Here is a 15955-nt window from a genome sequence, read left to right on the forward strand (position 1 = left end):
TTAGTAGAAATCCACATTATAGAGGCTTCTGAAGAACCAAACAGTAGCCACTTGGGATGAATGTGTCTTAACTGGTCATCAACACAGTGAAAGCAAAATCAAAGAAGAGTCCTGTGCCACCTTGATACTTTATCCAGTGCGTGCCTCATTATAAACCACGACTCAACTGCTCATCATCTTTTGCCAAGGGGGCTCATGGGGACTTTGGGCTACATCACACACTCAGGTGAAGCCTTTCCATGCACTTACGTTTCATCTATCCACTCACTCTCTCCTTTCTTCTTCCATTGTTGATCATCTTTCTTTCCCTCCCAGTCTACAGGATACAAGCTTTGTCTTATATCTCTGCATGTACATATTTTTTTTTTTTAAAAGAAAAACTGGTTGGCTTAAATAACTTTGATCACTCCAAATCTTCTTTTGTACCTCTACCTCTGATGCCAAGGGATCCTTTCTCAATCAGTTCATCACAGTCTGGTGTAATGTACTCTTAAAGATCCATAGATAGCAAAGACATCTTTGGTCTCAAAGAACTGCTGATGTGAGCTGAGCCATGTATTCAGACTCAGAATCATAAAGAAAATAACAAGTTCTTCCTGGAGGAAGATCCTCAACACATGTGTTTATTTCCCTCGGAGTGGAAACTTGAAGAAAGCAAGTCAGCCATTAGGCTACAGTAAGTGATAGTACATTCTCAGCTTTGATAAACATGACTCTTTCATCTCACGACACAGGCAATACAAGTGTCCTCGCCCTTGATGCTACATATTTATCTTTCTGCACGGATGGAAGTACACTTCTTTGAGGAATCCCAGAGAATCCTTAACACACAGAACAACATGGTATATAATTTATAGGACAATCCATATGTAAAGCTGGTGCCTGCAGCTCTTCTCTGGAAGTTCACTTTTCATTTCCCAAACTCTGCATGAGGAAAGCACATTTGAATCACTGTTAACTTTGAGAAAACCACTGTTTGCAGACTGAAAATAGAACCATTGCTTTTAGCCCAATTCAACTAGGTAGAGAAAGGGGCGGGGCAAGTTTTAAAGGAAGATGGCAGCCAATTTCTTTCGTTATTTATTTTTTTTTTTATTTTTTTTCCAAGAACAGTTAACATTTGCCAGGCACCTCTTGGCCTCAGTCACTTGCATCTAAAGAACAAAGCTAATTTGCCCGCAGCCCACGTTCTCTGAAATGGTTGTCAGCCTTATTTCTTAGCTCTGTTAACCACTAGTCTAACGTTAGCTTCGAGTTTAGTTTTAATCATCTAGTCCATAATTGTCTACTGCTCCTGCCACATAAACAAAAAACAAAAACAAAAACAAAAACAAAAAACAGTTTGAGAGGGAATAAGGTGAGCAGTTTACATCTCCTAGGGATACTTCAAGTAATTGGCCTCAAGGGGAAACTACTGAGTCGACCATGGTTTAGCATGTTCTGAGGGCATAAAATATGGAAGGGATTGACCTGTAGAAAGAGGTGGCGTCCAAGAATGTGTGATCGAGTGAAAATCCTACTTTACCTCAGCCGGCCTAATATCCTGAGCCACTAGATGGTGAGAAGAGCGGGGTACATTAAGAGAGGGACAGACTGATGCACACGGATGCTGGAAAAAAAAAACAAAGGCTGGTACACACGATGGATAGCGGATGAAACTGCTTCTATCCAAATACAACCCCACACAGGTCAGCTTTGCACGTACACCGACACACACACACACACACACACACACACACACACCCCACACACACACACGCACGCACCCCCACACGCACAGACACACGAGCAAGAATGTGTATTTTGTAAGATTGGTCCATGGAAATAGACATTCTTAGCAAGGATGGATGACAGATCAATTGTAATTTATTTCCTTTTAACACTGTATCATCATAAAGAAAACTGGTATAAATGAAAAAAAATCTATTTCAAATATCTACATCTAGAATTTTAGGCAGTGAAAAAGCATTTTGTTGACAAGGGGTGTGGAATGACGTGTTAGCTTGGGAGAGACTGCTGGATGCCGCGTTTAGTTGCCACAAACAAATCACATATCAGAACGAACAATACTGCTAAATATTCCTTTTTTTTCCTGGTTTTTTTTTCTCCTTTTTTTGTTAAAACATACTGGGAGAAAGAAAAGAAAAGAAAACTGGAAACCCATACATCTTTCAAAAGTTTGAAATTGAAGCAATATTTAGAACCATTGATGAGGAAACACAGTGGCATTGGTGTAATATACACAATGCACTCTTCGTCTTTAATGTACATCAAATACTTTACAACAATGCATTAACAAAAGGCAAGAGACGTCTTGCTGTACAGAGGAACCCCAATGCAACTTGAAGCCTAGAGTCACACGGATGAAGAGAGTAAACAAAGCGTGAGAAGCCGTCCCCCATAGTGTGTAAACTATTCTGTCTTGTGCTTAGCGATAACCTCCACGCCCACCACCCTGACTGTCTCCTCTCTCCTTCCTCCAGCCGTACGGACTATAAAGCACTTTCAAAACGCTACAGTTCAAACTAGAAAGGTGTTGAATACGGTCACAATTAGGATTGCATTTAGCTTCCTATCGATTTCCCAGTTAACTCTCGATTCGTTTTTTTAGCTTTCTAAAATAGCTCTGAGTATTTCTTTCTGGTTATCACAGCCTTCCTATGGAACAGGCTTTAACAAACTAAATTTGCAGGGAAAGAAAAAAAGAAAGAAAGAAAGAAAAGAAAAGAAACAGAATGTCCTGTGGTGTATGCATGCACATGCACTGTCCCCGGAGTGTCTCGTTTCCTGGCTCCTTACACCCAGGAGTCGGGCGAGGCCGGGTAGTGGCTCGTTTCATAGTTCAGTTCACTGTAAGGACGGGCAGCAGAGTAGAAGTCGACGTAGTTGCCAGTGGACTTGAGGCCCAGGTGCATGGTGTACTCGCTGGCTGGAGGGCGGTGATGAACCTGGTCCTCAAAGAAGGACTCATCATAGTTTCGTGTGGAATTCTGAAAGGGCTGGTAGGTCTCGTAGTCTTTCCTGCTGGGCTCCTGGGGGACAGGCTGTGTGGAAACCTGGCAGAGAGAAAGCATGGTGGTGGGTTAGTCAGATCCCTGACCCGCCCTTCCTCCCGGGCCACCCTATTACTCTGCATAAAAAGGGGTGGAGCCTGCCCCTGGCTCTCTGCACACACTGCACTAGGCTTATGTTCTTTCCGTGTAATTTGACTTTTTATTTTCAATTTCACATCTTCGGGGCACAGTCTGGTAATTTGATATTGGTATTTGATGTATGGAGCAGCAGTTGAACCTCCTTGACCACATCTATTTTATTTTTGTTATGGGAATCTTCAAACTCCCCTCTTAAATGAATATCACATAGTGGTACTACGGATGCGCGTGCTCATTTTCACGGTCTCATGTGGGGTCCTTACCAGCATCCTTTTCTTTCCTCCTCTTCCCTTTAACTCTTCCTAGCTCTGCTGACCACTAGTCTACTTGCTTCTGTGAAAGTAACTTGGGACTTGGGTTTTAGCAGCTGTGTATAAGAATACATTTGGTCTTTCTGGTGGTCTGGCCAGGAAAGATGGGGTTGTGAAAGGTTCAATAACTGGTCCAGGGCCTAGGGGGATCATCAATGGATAAAGCCCTTGCCATGGAATTGAAGACCAGAGTCTGCATCCTCAGAACACACACAAACGTTGGTAGGCTGTCTACAGCCCCTGCACTGGGGAGGCAGAGGTAAAGGATCTCTGGGGCAAGCTGGCTGTACAGGATTGGTGGTTCAAAGTTCTATCCTGTGATTTCTGTCTCCATGAATTTGCCTACTTTTGGAGCCTCCCATGAGAGGAACCACACAGTGGTTACATTCCTGTGTCTGCCTGCTCTCCCCCAGTAAGTTTTCATCATTTCTGCATGCCGTATTTTTCAGATTTATTCTGAAGAACAAATAACATTACTTTAAGTGGACATATCGCATTTTGTTTATCCATTTTGGTGGATAATTGGATGCACCTCTCTGTCTATTTTCTTTGGGGTTTTGGGGGTATGTACCTTGGATAAGATAGCAACAACTCTATGTTTAGCCTTTTGACCAACCCCCAACTGTCTGCCATAGCAGCCCTGCCATCTTACAAGTCAAACTGAGGAATAAACTCTATAGAATAAAGGACGTTCATTTTTATATTTTCTTGGTTTTTTTTTTTTTTTTTTTTTTGTATCGTACAGACACTGCGATATCAAAGAGGGTGGAAACATACATGGTCTAATGGCTACCTATCTCCTGCTTGTAACACATTCCTGTGATTTATGTAAGGAACTAAGGCTTCCTTGTGGTTGGTTCATACCACCATACCTGCCGAAGTGACCAGGGCCTCAGACAGATGCACACTCCACATTCTATTCTCCAGAAGATCAAAAGTTTACTAAGACTTGGTGCAATTAAAATCTGATTTAATTAAAGAATGTTGCAGGAACAATGGCTTGCATCGTAAAACCACATACAAGAGAGGCTGGGCAGAAGGTTGCAAAGTTTGAGGCCCTGGGGATTCAAGGCCACCCTTGGCAAGGTAGCGAGACTCCGCCTCAAAGTTAAAGTCTAAAAAAGGACGAGGTGCAGCTCATTGGAGGAGTGTTGGCCTATCATGCATGAGGCCTTGGGTTTACTCCTCAGTACTTCAGGGGGAATCTGAAGCCGTTCCGTAGAAGGTGGTACTTTCTCATGTCCCAGCCCAACTCAATACTCTCTGTACTTGGCCTCTGTGGGTTACTGTCTGGTGTAGGGTCTAGAAACATTCAAGGGTCCCAAGAGCCTTGTTAGAAGTCAAATTCCTTCCTTCTGCTTGGCTTTAAGAGAGATGAGCGACATTCCAGGGCTGATGATATATTAGCCCCTACCACAACCTACCCCAAACTATTTCCATTTACACTGACTCTAGAACTCCTCGTCAGAAACTTGACCTTTCACTGTGTTCAGCTATTTTTAATGTGTGGGATGAGGGGAACCTAATAGCCAGCGTCCATAGAGATGTGCAAAGTTCTATGGCTTGTAATAACCTTGATGTCTGGCATGGATTACAAAACACTGTGGGAAAGACACAGTTTGATTACTTTTCAGCAGATTCAGTAATTCCCTATTAATTTTACTAAGGTTCAGCATGGTAGGCTCCTTAAGAAATGGGTTGAGTTAATAGGTAGTGATTTGTAATTAGCAGAGTGTGTGTAAATGAACACCTCTCTCTAATGGCCTGCATATAATTCTTCTCTCAAGTAAGCGAAACTCCTTCTTTTATATATAATTGATTTATACTAGCAATCGATCAGTTCTCCGCAGAAGTGGTGAACTTCATCACAATGGCCTCTCAGGATGCCTGAACTTCCAGTTAATGGTGAATGAGTGAGACTTCAATCTACCTATGAAAGTCAGGATGTTCATAGAGCATTAACCTCTGCTAGCCCGAGATCCTGAGCCTGAGAGGAATTCTGGAAGTAGCCTGAAACATCCAGGTCTAGTGGGCTACATGCTTGGCATGCTTGAGAGGGCACCCTTCCCATTCCAGAAATAGGTGTGCCCTCTGCAAGACTGTGCTGCTGTCCAAGCTTGGAGCTCATAAAGGCCCAGTCAGAAGGTTTGGAAACATCTAGAGGGCACTTTCTAGAACTCACTGTCTATATTTCAGTAGGCATCACCTTCAGTATTGAAGAAACTGTTCTTTTCTTATTCCTCAAAGGGTCCCAGAAGTGTGCATATGTGCATGCCACATCAAGGTTGATGTGTGATATCTGTTCCATCCATCTGTCTAGTTACTCATCTGTCTGTCCTACTTTGTAGGCGAGGAAACTGAAACTCTAGGCAGTTAATTAACCTCTCTAAGGTATCATGGTGAGTGGTACTATAGAGCTAGGACCTGAGCAGTTCTTGTGTTAGTTCAGTCCTAAGAAAGCCACTGTGGTCAAATCCTAAAGGGCAGACCTAGACCTCACTGGCTTGACTCTGGGCTCCATGATAAGAAATGATGTCTTCTTTAGGAGACAGAAGAGGTGTGGCTCCTCTGTGCTGGTCTTGGTGGTCAGAGGGTAGAGTGCTAGAGCCAGGGATTTCATAAAGAGAAATCACCACTGAGGATGTCCTAGGGGGAGGTCACCACTGAGGATGTCCTAGGGGGAGGTCACCACTGAGGATGTCCTAGGGGGAAGTCACCACTCAGGTTTATGGCTTTCCTCCAGAGTGGCTTCTGATTTTAGGTTTGTGAACTCCTTCCCTTCCCTTTCCTTTTCCATTTCCCTTTTCTTTTCCCTTTCCCTCACCTCCCCTACTCTCTTTTTTCTTTTCATTTCCTTATTTCCTCCCTCCCTCCCTCCCTCCCTCCCTCCCTCCCTCCCTCCCTCCCTCCCTCTCTTCTCCTCTTCCCCCATAATGTGGGGATGCTGAGGCAGGGATATCTGTAAGTAATGAGGTCTATGCCGGGCACTTGAGCTCAGCTTATAGCCCCAACACTTGGGATGTTTAAGCAGGAGAATCACTGTAAATCCTGGGACAGCCTGGGCTTCTAGAGATTGACCACTTCTCTATAACAAATCAAACAATAACATAAATAGCACAGGAGCCCAGTGGGAGATGAGTGGGTCACAGAGGTACCAGCATCAGTGCTGATGCTGAGTGGTGCAGAATGAGCTCACTGCCATAAGAAGGGGTTTTGTAAGGTGAGGCCACCAGTGCCTGGTCCTTTGTGTAGTAACCATTTTCCCTTTCTGCTTCTCAGCCACATTGTGGAGTCTGGGCAGTTTTACCAGAGAATGAACAGATGGGGCTCTTTATCTTGTATCTTCAGCTTCCCCAACTAAGAGCTAAATAAACTTATTTCCTTTATGTAGCACCCAGCCTCAGGCATTTTGTTACAGCACCAGAAAGAAAAAGATCAAGAGATCTAGCAAACTAGATTCATTTCGAACACAGGAAAAATAGCTGTTAACAAAGGATCGCTAGAGCTTTCCATTCAGGGAAAACTGAAGATTCAGAGCATTTATGACGTGGGTCAAGTGGTAAGGACTCCCATTTATTCCATCTCTCAGGTCTCAATGTGGTCACAGCAGCAGCAAGCTGTTCAAGATGTAAATTACTGGGTGAAATTCCGTACCTATTGAATCAGAAAGTCTGATTTGGGTGTCTACAAAGTCATCATTTCTTAGCACTAGGGAATAGGGTGGGGTGGAGGGGTGAAAAATGTGGGTGTGTATGGGTCTCATGCCCAGAGCTGAAAGTCACTGAGACAAGAGATGGGAAATTGAACACAGAGACAAAAGAATCAGATTGAGTCTGCTTCTTCCCAGCTAGAGGGTTGAGGGTGAACCCTGTCTCTAGATAATCATTTCCTCATTTCTGGTGACAATTATTTCTGTCTTTTTACCTGAGATTGGGACTCAGGACACCAATAAAAGAACTTAAGGTCATGGTTTAAGTATAACTCTGAGTACCGGTCATCAAAACATGAACCCCTTTTGCAGTTAGACATATTTGCATTCATAAACATGGGACTGATGAATAGAGGCTCACTAGGACTTGGGGAGAGTGTTACAATAATGTATGTGACCTGTCACCCCTGGGCTAAAGCCAAGGGTCATTCACTTTACACTGCTGGTTGTATCTCCTAGGAGACTACAAACATAATTTACTGAAGATGTGTACAGTTTCTTTGAGTCACATGAACTGTGCCTTGGAGCCTGGCTTCTTTTCTGTGGAGTCAAAGAAGAGTAACTTAGGGCTGTTGCCCTAGGCCACCATGCTAGCACATAGGCCATGTGCTGGCACTCATGCACACTTCTCTGCACTGATGTCCTCTGCCTTGTCCTGGAGATCCCCCTTCCTAAGGTCAGCTGCTGCCTACCCCTTCACAGTGACTGCTTGGTTTAGGGGCAAGTCAGGTTCTAATTCTATAGCCCTGTGTGGCTTATCACTCACTACGTAGCCTAGGCTGGCTTTGAACTAAGGGTAAAGGCATCCTGAGTGCTGGGATCATGGGTGTGAGGAACCACACCTGGCCCGGGTCAAGTGTCTGCTCTCTGGTACTTTGCAAACCTTAGTTCTAATTTTCATAAAAGCTCAGAATGTTCTCAAAAATACGCTTTTGAAGATGTTATGGACTGTTGTACACATGTAGGGAACAGACAGCCTTTGGAGTTACTGTAGTCACACCATGACATGCCAACCATGCTGGGACTACACCAGAGTGTGCTTTTATTACCAAGCACAGCAGGACTGCACAGAGAGGAAGGTGGCTGTAGAATGTGCTGCTTCTGCTGTGAGCGTCTCGCTACCTGCTCAGCTGAAGGCTAACCCTGTACTCTTGGCTGAAAAAAACTAATATCAAAAGATTCCTCTCATCCCTACAAACCTCTTTGAGAGCTGGAGATTCTTCCCTGTAGCTACAGAATTTCACGATGTTTGCTAAATGAAAAAGAGTCGATTTCCATAAAGTTGATATCTCTAAGACACTTCATTCCTTTCTTTACATGTAGGCATGTTTCCCGGTAAGAAAATAGTTGAGGCCACCCTGCTGATCTCCTGTCTACTGCTTAAGGACCCAGTTTATTTATTTATTTATTTATTTATTTATTTATTTATTTATTTATTCACTGGCTTTTTTTTTTCTCTGTTAGCAGAGCCCAAAACGAGAGGGGGCAGATAGCTGTTAGCAATATGCCAGGCAGGCACATGGGCCATAGCATTCAGTTCATGGGGTTACAACAATAGCAGATGGCTTCCAGAACGGTGTGCATAAACCGGCAAACAGAAGATGCGAGACTAACTCCTCTGCTAAGGATCACATTTCCTGCTGGTGGTTGGTCAGACATGAAAACTAATTTAAGTTCAAGGACAGTTTAGTGTTCTACCTTTCCTCAGACACGGGACTGCACGGGGCACGTCCACCTTCTAGACGGGGACTTGGATGCTCTGCTGGGTGCTGGCATCATTCCAAAGTTTTCCTACATCATACTTTCCCACACCCATTGCGTTAGGTGCATGGGTTTTGGTTATTCATCTCTGAGTGACTTTCCTGACATGTGGCAAGACTGTCAGGCTCGCACAGAAGCTAGCCTTGGTGAAGATGACTCGTAGAAAACAGTACAAAGAGTCAAGCTCTTTGTTTGCTCTGATGCCCATCATAGGAGCGGGGTCAACATACGACCATTTATCAAGGAGGCCCAGCCCCTGCCTCTGCTCTTATAGTCCCTACAGAAATGGTCAAAACGCCCAAATAAAGCAAGCAGAGACTCGGACTGCTTAGTTGCTTATGGTGGTGTTTCTGTTATTGGTAAATATCACGTGTAATGAAAACCTTTTGTGTTAATTACAGGCGACTGGGTAACAAAGCTACTCAGTCCCTGCTCAATCAGCAGACAATTCTGCTTTAGTTATTGGCATCTTACAGTGGTCCATTTGGGGCTTTCTTTCTGCTCCCTCCTGTATTCTATTTCTCATCAGTATCAGGGGATACTGGCGGCTGGGTAGCTTTATCAAGGAAAGAGGACTATTTATCTCACAGTTCTGTACATTCAAAGGCCTGATGTCAGCACTGGTTCACCCTGGCATTGACTTCATGGTAGAGGGCTCGGGCTGGCTATCGTACACGCATGCATGCATGCAAGAGAGACAACCTGGAGATGCGAATCTCCATGGGAGAGGGGGTCGCTTCCTGAGAAAGCTAACTCTGGGCCTCACAGGAGCTACTCATAGTGATTTTCAGAGTCAATGCTGCCAACAACCTTCCACCAGACCCCTCCTCTTAAAGGTCCTTCTTCCTAAACTCTGCATGAACCCCTGGGGTATACCACACCCAAACCATGACAGCACCAAATGGTGGCACCTACTTTCTACTGCCAGGCAGGAAGTGACAGTGAAACCATGGGTTGCTCTGAAGCTGGGGGCTATTTAAAGCCTGCCACCACCCCATGAGCATGTGTTTGAAATAGATTTACTCCTTGAAAGACCAATTTAGAATTCTAGGCCACACGAGTCACTAGGAGCAAGAATGCTGCTTGCACTTCACCTGGTTCTGTTTGATGTCTTCAGCGGGTGCACCGTATGAATTCCTATACAAAGTTGAAACTCCAGTGTTCTGAGCTAAAAGGAAAAGGAAAACAAAATTATTAGCAATGAAGGCCAAGTTCCGAGAATGGAATGATGGGTACTGAGGTGTGTTCTTGGCCTGGTACAGCTTGGTTTGTCACAGAGCGTCCCGAGTGGAAGGACCTCTTTGCCCCTGGTTCCCTTCTCCATATTCAGAATGAAGAGAAGCCACTCTAGGAACTCCCCCAGCCTGTCAGCTTACTCTAATGATGTCCACGCTGTGGACAGGGTCAGGGCACGTGTGGCTAGGAGATGGTCATCTTGCAAGTTTTATTGCCTTCTTTCTTGGTAAAAACCCGAAGGATAATAAAAGCTTGTCACCCGCACTGGAGCATGCAGGAGCCTGAATCAGCAGCTCAGCTTTTAGCTGGAGAACGACAAGAAAGTAATTTCTAATTGGAGTGCACACACATGCTTGGTCATCTTTTAGACAGTTCACTCTCGAAGGCCTGAAGGCCATGCAGACAGCACCATTTCTACATCCTGTGCACACCTGGTAGTGGAGGGGATGGGAAGCTTCAGAATCCTCTTAGGTACAGAGACAGAAAAGTCCATACTCCATCTTCTCATATGCCTGGCTTCTAGGTGAGAGGGGGGTAAGATATCGGTGCTTCTAGAAGAGGTACTCATTTCATCAATTGGTACCTGGCAGGTACACGCCACAGGCCCAGATGAAGGGCACTATTCCTCTGACATACACTAAAAGGTCATGGTTTAAAAAAGATCTGGAAAATGCTACTTGTCTGGGGCCAATAGGACACAAAAACATTTGAAAATATCTTTGGCTTCCAAGACCTGAGAATAATGAAATGTACATACTACTCACTCTGTTAGAATCAGTCGCATGATCAGGATAGCCTATCAAGGGTTAACTTCACATCGCTCATTGCTATCATTATTGCCTAAAGGCATATAGTAATCAAAACCTTGGAAGATATTGCTTAGAAAGTGAGGTCGAGACCTCATCTTTGGACATCTCTCTGCCTCCCGTGTGTGTCGCACGCATATGGAAGTGTGTCTATGTGTACCCTCGCTTATGAATGGTATGTGTAGAGGACAGAGCAGAACATCAGATGTTGTCCACTCTTGCTCTCCACCTTACTGCCTTGCCACAGTGGCATCTCATCATTTGGCTAGAAGCTGGCTATGAAGCACTCCTGAGATTGCTGTTTCTGTGCCTCCAATGCTGGAGCTACAGGCACATGCAGCCATGCCCGGCTCCTTATGTGAGCATCTGAGAATCACACTCAGGCTCCCGGGCTTGTGAAACACATTTTTATTCATGGAGCAATCTCCCCCGACCCTCATTTTCACCTTTATACCACTCTGATAGCTCTCTGTCTACAAACACATATCACCCATCTATCTTACTATGGAAAGAATCTCCCTCCTGGTTATGGAATCTTACTCCTGGTCCCAACATCCTGTCTGTCCTGTCTTCTCTATTCACCAATCTTCCACAGCTAGGGGCATCCTTCTATGTTGCAGATTGGATTATGTCACTCTCTCTGCTTGATAATCCCCCCCCCAACTTTCTCCCATTTTTTCTCACCCACCCTCTCTTCTTACAGAACCTTAGACACCCTGTTCCTTTTTGTTCTATGGAGTGAGTCAAGGTTGTGTTCATTAGGGAGATTGTACCTGTAAATCTCCTTTTATCCCTGGTTCTCTGATCTGGTTGGTGTTCAGTTATCAGCTGAGATATCTCCCTGCTGCCCATGGCTTGCAAAGTTACCCTTTCTACCTGGTCTCCTGTCTGCTCTGTCTCAGTATCTGTTTGGTCCCTCATCATACTCAGCATCATGTGACGTTACTTAGTTGGAGAACTTGTTCAGTGTAGGCCTTGTTTACTGCTGGCCTTTGTATATTGGAACAGATGCCCCATAAAATCAGAAAAAAATAGTGTCCTCTGTTTGTGTGTCTCTGGGATAGCACCTGGTCTCTGTGGATCTTCATAGGGCAAGAGATAAAACTATGGAATGGATGAGTTAAGGCAAATACCATGGAAATTTATCTAAGTGCCCAGCAAAAACATGCTGATAAAAATGTCCCTGCAAGGTCAAGGTGAAAGGTTGGTCTTTCCTGTTTGGAATAATGCATTTTAGGGGGCTGGAACATCTGTACTATTATAACCTTAGCGTCTTTCCATGTTGTATTGTTGGGCTTTAAGTAGAGGATGTTTCTGTTGGAAGTTCTGCCCTCAGCTTGTTGGCTCACGCGCCTTTGTAGAAGAGCCTCTGGTTGAGAGTGAACAACATTCACAGGCATACAAAGTGGAAGTCCTCAAAGATGCTCTTCATAAAGAAGTGCCTTTCTTTCTTTCTTTGTGTGTGTGTGTGTGTGTGTGTTTCCCCAAACACTCAATTTCTAACAGAAAGGAATTCACTGGCTTTAAGAGGCATACAGACATCAACAAAATCAGCAGCATTGACAAAAACACCTGATGAAAAAGGGACAGATTTCCCCAGATAAACTTGAAAGTTAGGCTGTATGATCAGGGATCAGGTGGCATATAAGAGATTCCAAGGCAACCAGAGCTGCCAGCATCTGAGTGCTTGAGTGCACAGCTGATCTTGGGATTCTGAAGGCCCCCGGTAGCAGAGGGGAAATGGTGTTCTCAGAGACAGGAACCAGGCAGAAAAGGGATCCAGAAGAGGAAAGCAGGAGGACTGGAATGAAAACCCATGCAGACCTGGACTCACAGCCAAGCCTGGGATGACAGCACAGGCAAAGAACTGTGCCCACCACGGGCTTTCCAATGTTGCCTTTGAGGGCAGCAGGGGGGCGTGGGGGTGGGAGTCCCTTCCCACAGCAGATAGCCTGTCTCCACTGGGGAATAGCAAGACATCACTGTTGCACCAGGACCAAGAAAGATGGAAACACCTGAGGTTTCTTCCACCAAATCCTAACACACCTTGGAGTTAACCTTAAATGAGAAAAGACTTGTTTTGATATGGAGATCCTAAGAAAACTGATTTTATGAGTCAATTCTTGAATGAATGGCACTTTCCATTGTTGGCAGGGGGGCTGGCGAAACAGCCTTTCTGTCCAGTGTGATGCATTTGGGGCACTTGGCTGGTGACTCAGTTCATACCACTGACAGAAGGAGGTGAGGGTCATCTTCAGGTTCATTGCCCAGACCTCCACTTTTGTCCTTGCCAGCACCTCTGTCACACTAGTCACACTCACTTCACCTCCATCAGTACTGACACATTCACCTCTGCCCGTGACACCCCGTCACGGAACTGGACCTCCGCCATCTACCAGCCTTTGTCTCTACTACTTGTTAATGAAACACCCCACTATTATGGTCACAAGCTCATCAGAATAGTCAGATCCCCTTCTCTCATTGCCATGACAACCTCCAGTACCACCACCACCACCACCACCACCACCACCACCATCACCACCGCTATCGCCTTTGCTTCTCTCGTTACCAAACCAACCCTTACCATTCCCACTTGCTTCTCCACCACCACCATCCTCTCTTCCTCATCCCTCATTTCCATCCTCACATCACCTCTGTTTTTCTTTGCTCCCACCATCTATCTCTCTGTCATCTCCATGCCCCTTGTTGCTTCCAACACCCTGGCCACTGCCATTGATAGCACCAGCTTTTATATAAACACTTGCTGACTTGGGAAGGACTTCCAGATATAAACAAATTCAGTAGAAGAGCTCGGATTTCTTCTAGGTTGTCTACATGACTGACGGCGTTGCTCTGAGTCGAGTTCTCAGGTTAAGTCAGAGCTAAGCCGTTTGAGCCTCTAAGTAGGTTTAAAGAATTCCATACATCTCAATAGCAGAGTTGTCAAGATCATGACCGTTCGCTAGGCAGGAGGGACGTTACGCATATGATACATTTTGTGTTTTATTTTACTATGTGTGTGGGCAAACTTATGCACCACTAGAAGCATTTCAATATGAACATATTACTCTTAAAAGCCTTTGGGATGACTCTACCGGGCTGGAGAGTTAAGAGCAACGCTAAACTTAAGTGATGGGAATACCATCATTCTTACAATTATTCTTGTAACTATAATATCAATCTGTCATTTAAGAATTCCAGTGCTGTGGCTACCTGGGGTAATAATAATTATACACCAGCCTGGTCAGATGAATTTGCTCTCACTACTCATTCAGGCTAATCAGTATGCATTAGATTTTCTGCTGGCACCTCTGTGTTCAGGACTCAGAGTCTCAACTTTCTTGGTCCATGTCTAGTGATGCTACAGCAATGTTTATGGGGCAGGGGGAGAGCTGAGGTGGTGGAATGAATTCATTTCTCCCACTCAAGGGGCATTTCAGGATCAAGGGTGACATGTGCCTCTATGGGGTCTGCACGTGGAGGCAGAAGGTAGACCTGGGGGTGCCGATGAGAGCACATCTGTCTAGCACACGTTTCCTTATGCAGCTGTGCAGGGTTTACACAGAACACACTGCTGCTGGGGTAAATACATTTGTTATTGCAAAAAATTTATCTTATCTGTCCCAGGTTTGGAGACGTTTAATAAATCATCCAATTTGTCTACTCTGCTTCCCTGCAGGTCTGTGCATAAATAACACCAGCGACCCATGCCCCGTGCTTTTGAGGGTTCTGGGATGAGAGTGTCTCTGGGACGCTTTATGACTATGCCCCTTTGCACCCTAGTTTTATCAATGATATGAGCATCTGATCTTCTCTTAGGGGCCATTACTCATGGCCTATCTTCAGGAAGGACCCATCTTTATGTCCACATGGCAAAAAAAAAAATGTGTTTAAAGTTCCCTATTAAGATCATGTAGCTCCGGGAGTCTAGTTTTACCCCCTACAGGAGCCTCCCACGTCCTGGTTCCTGTGTCCCATCTCTTACCCACATACTTAGAGAAGCAGGGGTGGATGCAGACCCAAAGACAGTTGTAAATGCCCACGAAAAGCTGTACAAAGGAGATAGGAAGTTAAGGCAATACCTACTAAAAGCCGGGGTAAGCAAAACATTCTAGGAGGGGATCCAGCAGGCACAAATGTATCAGCTTTGGCCTCCCCGAGTTCCAGTGGATGGGATGGAAAGACCATGGTCCTGACTGAGACAGGGAAGAAAACAAAAGCTAATCCATTCTCTGGAAGCTTCCTGGGCATTGCTGAGTAAGAGACTGGCATTATGGGAAGAAAAGAAATGATCTCAATAGGAGTCCTGAGTGGGGGGGGGGGGGGGCGCTTGTCTCCTTCCTCCAGTTCTGGAACTATCAAAATGTTCTGACAGGCCTCCAGATGACAGGGTACAGTTCGCTGTTTGAAGCCCTGGCCTCAGAGTTGGCCCTGTTCATGCACGTGACTGCGCTTACCTGTCATGGCGTCTTTTCTGGAGGTGTGTTCTCCTTTAGTTCCATGGTAAGTGGCGTTGTTGCCAGCGGACTCATAGTCTGTCTTCCTTTCTTTGAGACTGATCATTTCCCGAGGTGAAGCTGGGGCACTTGCTACATAAACACATGAGAAAGGTTATTTTTCTGGGTCTCATTTCATGGTATGCACAGCTTTCCACATAAACAGTTAACTTCACAAATACACACAGTCTAACATATGGCACTATGGGTCCCTGGATTGCTTAGTTTTTCTTTACTTTTTTGGGCTGTTGTGTTTTTACTATTCTCCCTCAGTCCATGGCTCCTGCTGCTTTATCATAAGTGGGACAGTTTGACTTGGAGGCAGGCAACTAAGACTTAGCCCCTGGGATCATCTTTCTTGGCAGAGACATGATTCTCCGTACATGATCCTCCCTAACCATACACAAGAGCCTTAAGAATGAAACTGGTCTTTCAAGTTCATTCTCCTACCCCTCCCTCTCCCCCTCACGTTCTTTTTTAATTA

General features: G+C 44.9%; 1 protein-coding gene across 1 annotated transcript in view; it reads right to left on the reverse strand.

Moving 5' to 3' along the window:
* Window positions 1–1844: 1844 nt before the first annotated feature.
* Ctnnd2 (catenin delta 2) overlaps window positions 1845–15955 on the reverse strand; it is an 804610-nt gene continuing 790499 nt past the window's right edge. Inside the window, 3 exon segments of the mRNA XM_076916393.1 lie at window positions 1845–3056; window positions 10028–10101; window positions 15433–15564. Of these exon segments, the coding sequence (XP_076772508.1) occupies window positions 2796–3056; window positions 10028–10101; window positions 15433–15564 (467 nt within the window). The 3' untranslated portion in view covers window positions 1845–2795.

The sequence above is a fragment of the Arvicanthis niloticus genome, chromosome 19 (genome assembly GCF_011762505.2).
Source record: "Arvicanthis niloticus isolate mArvNil1 chromosome 19, mArvNil1.pat.X, whole genome shotgun sequence".
Taxonomy (NCBI): Eukaryota; Metazoa; Chordata; class Mammalia; order Rodentia; family Muridae; genus Arvicanthis; species Arvicanthis niloticus.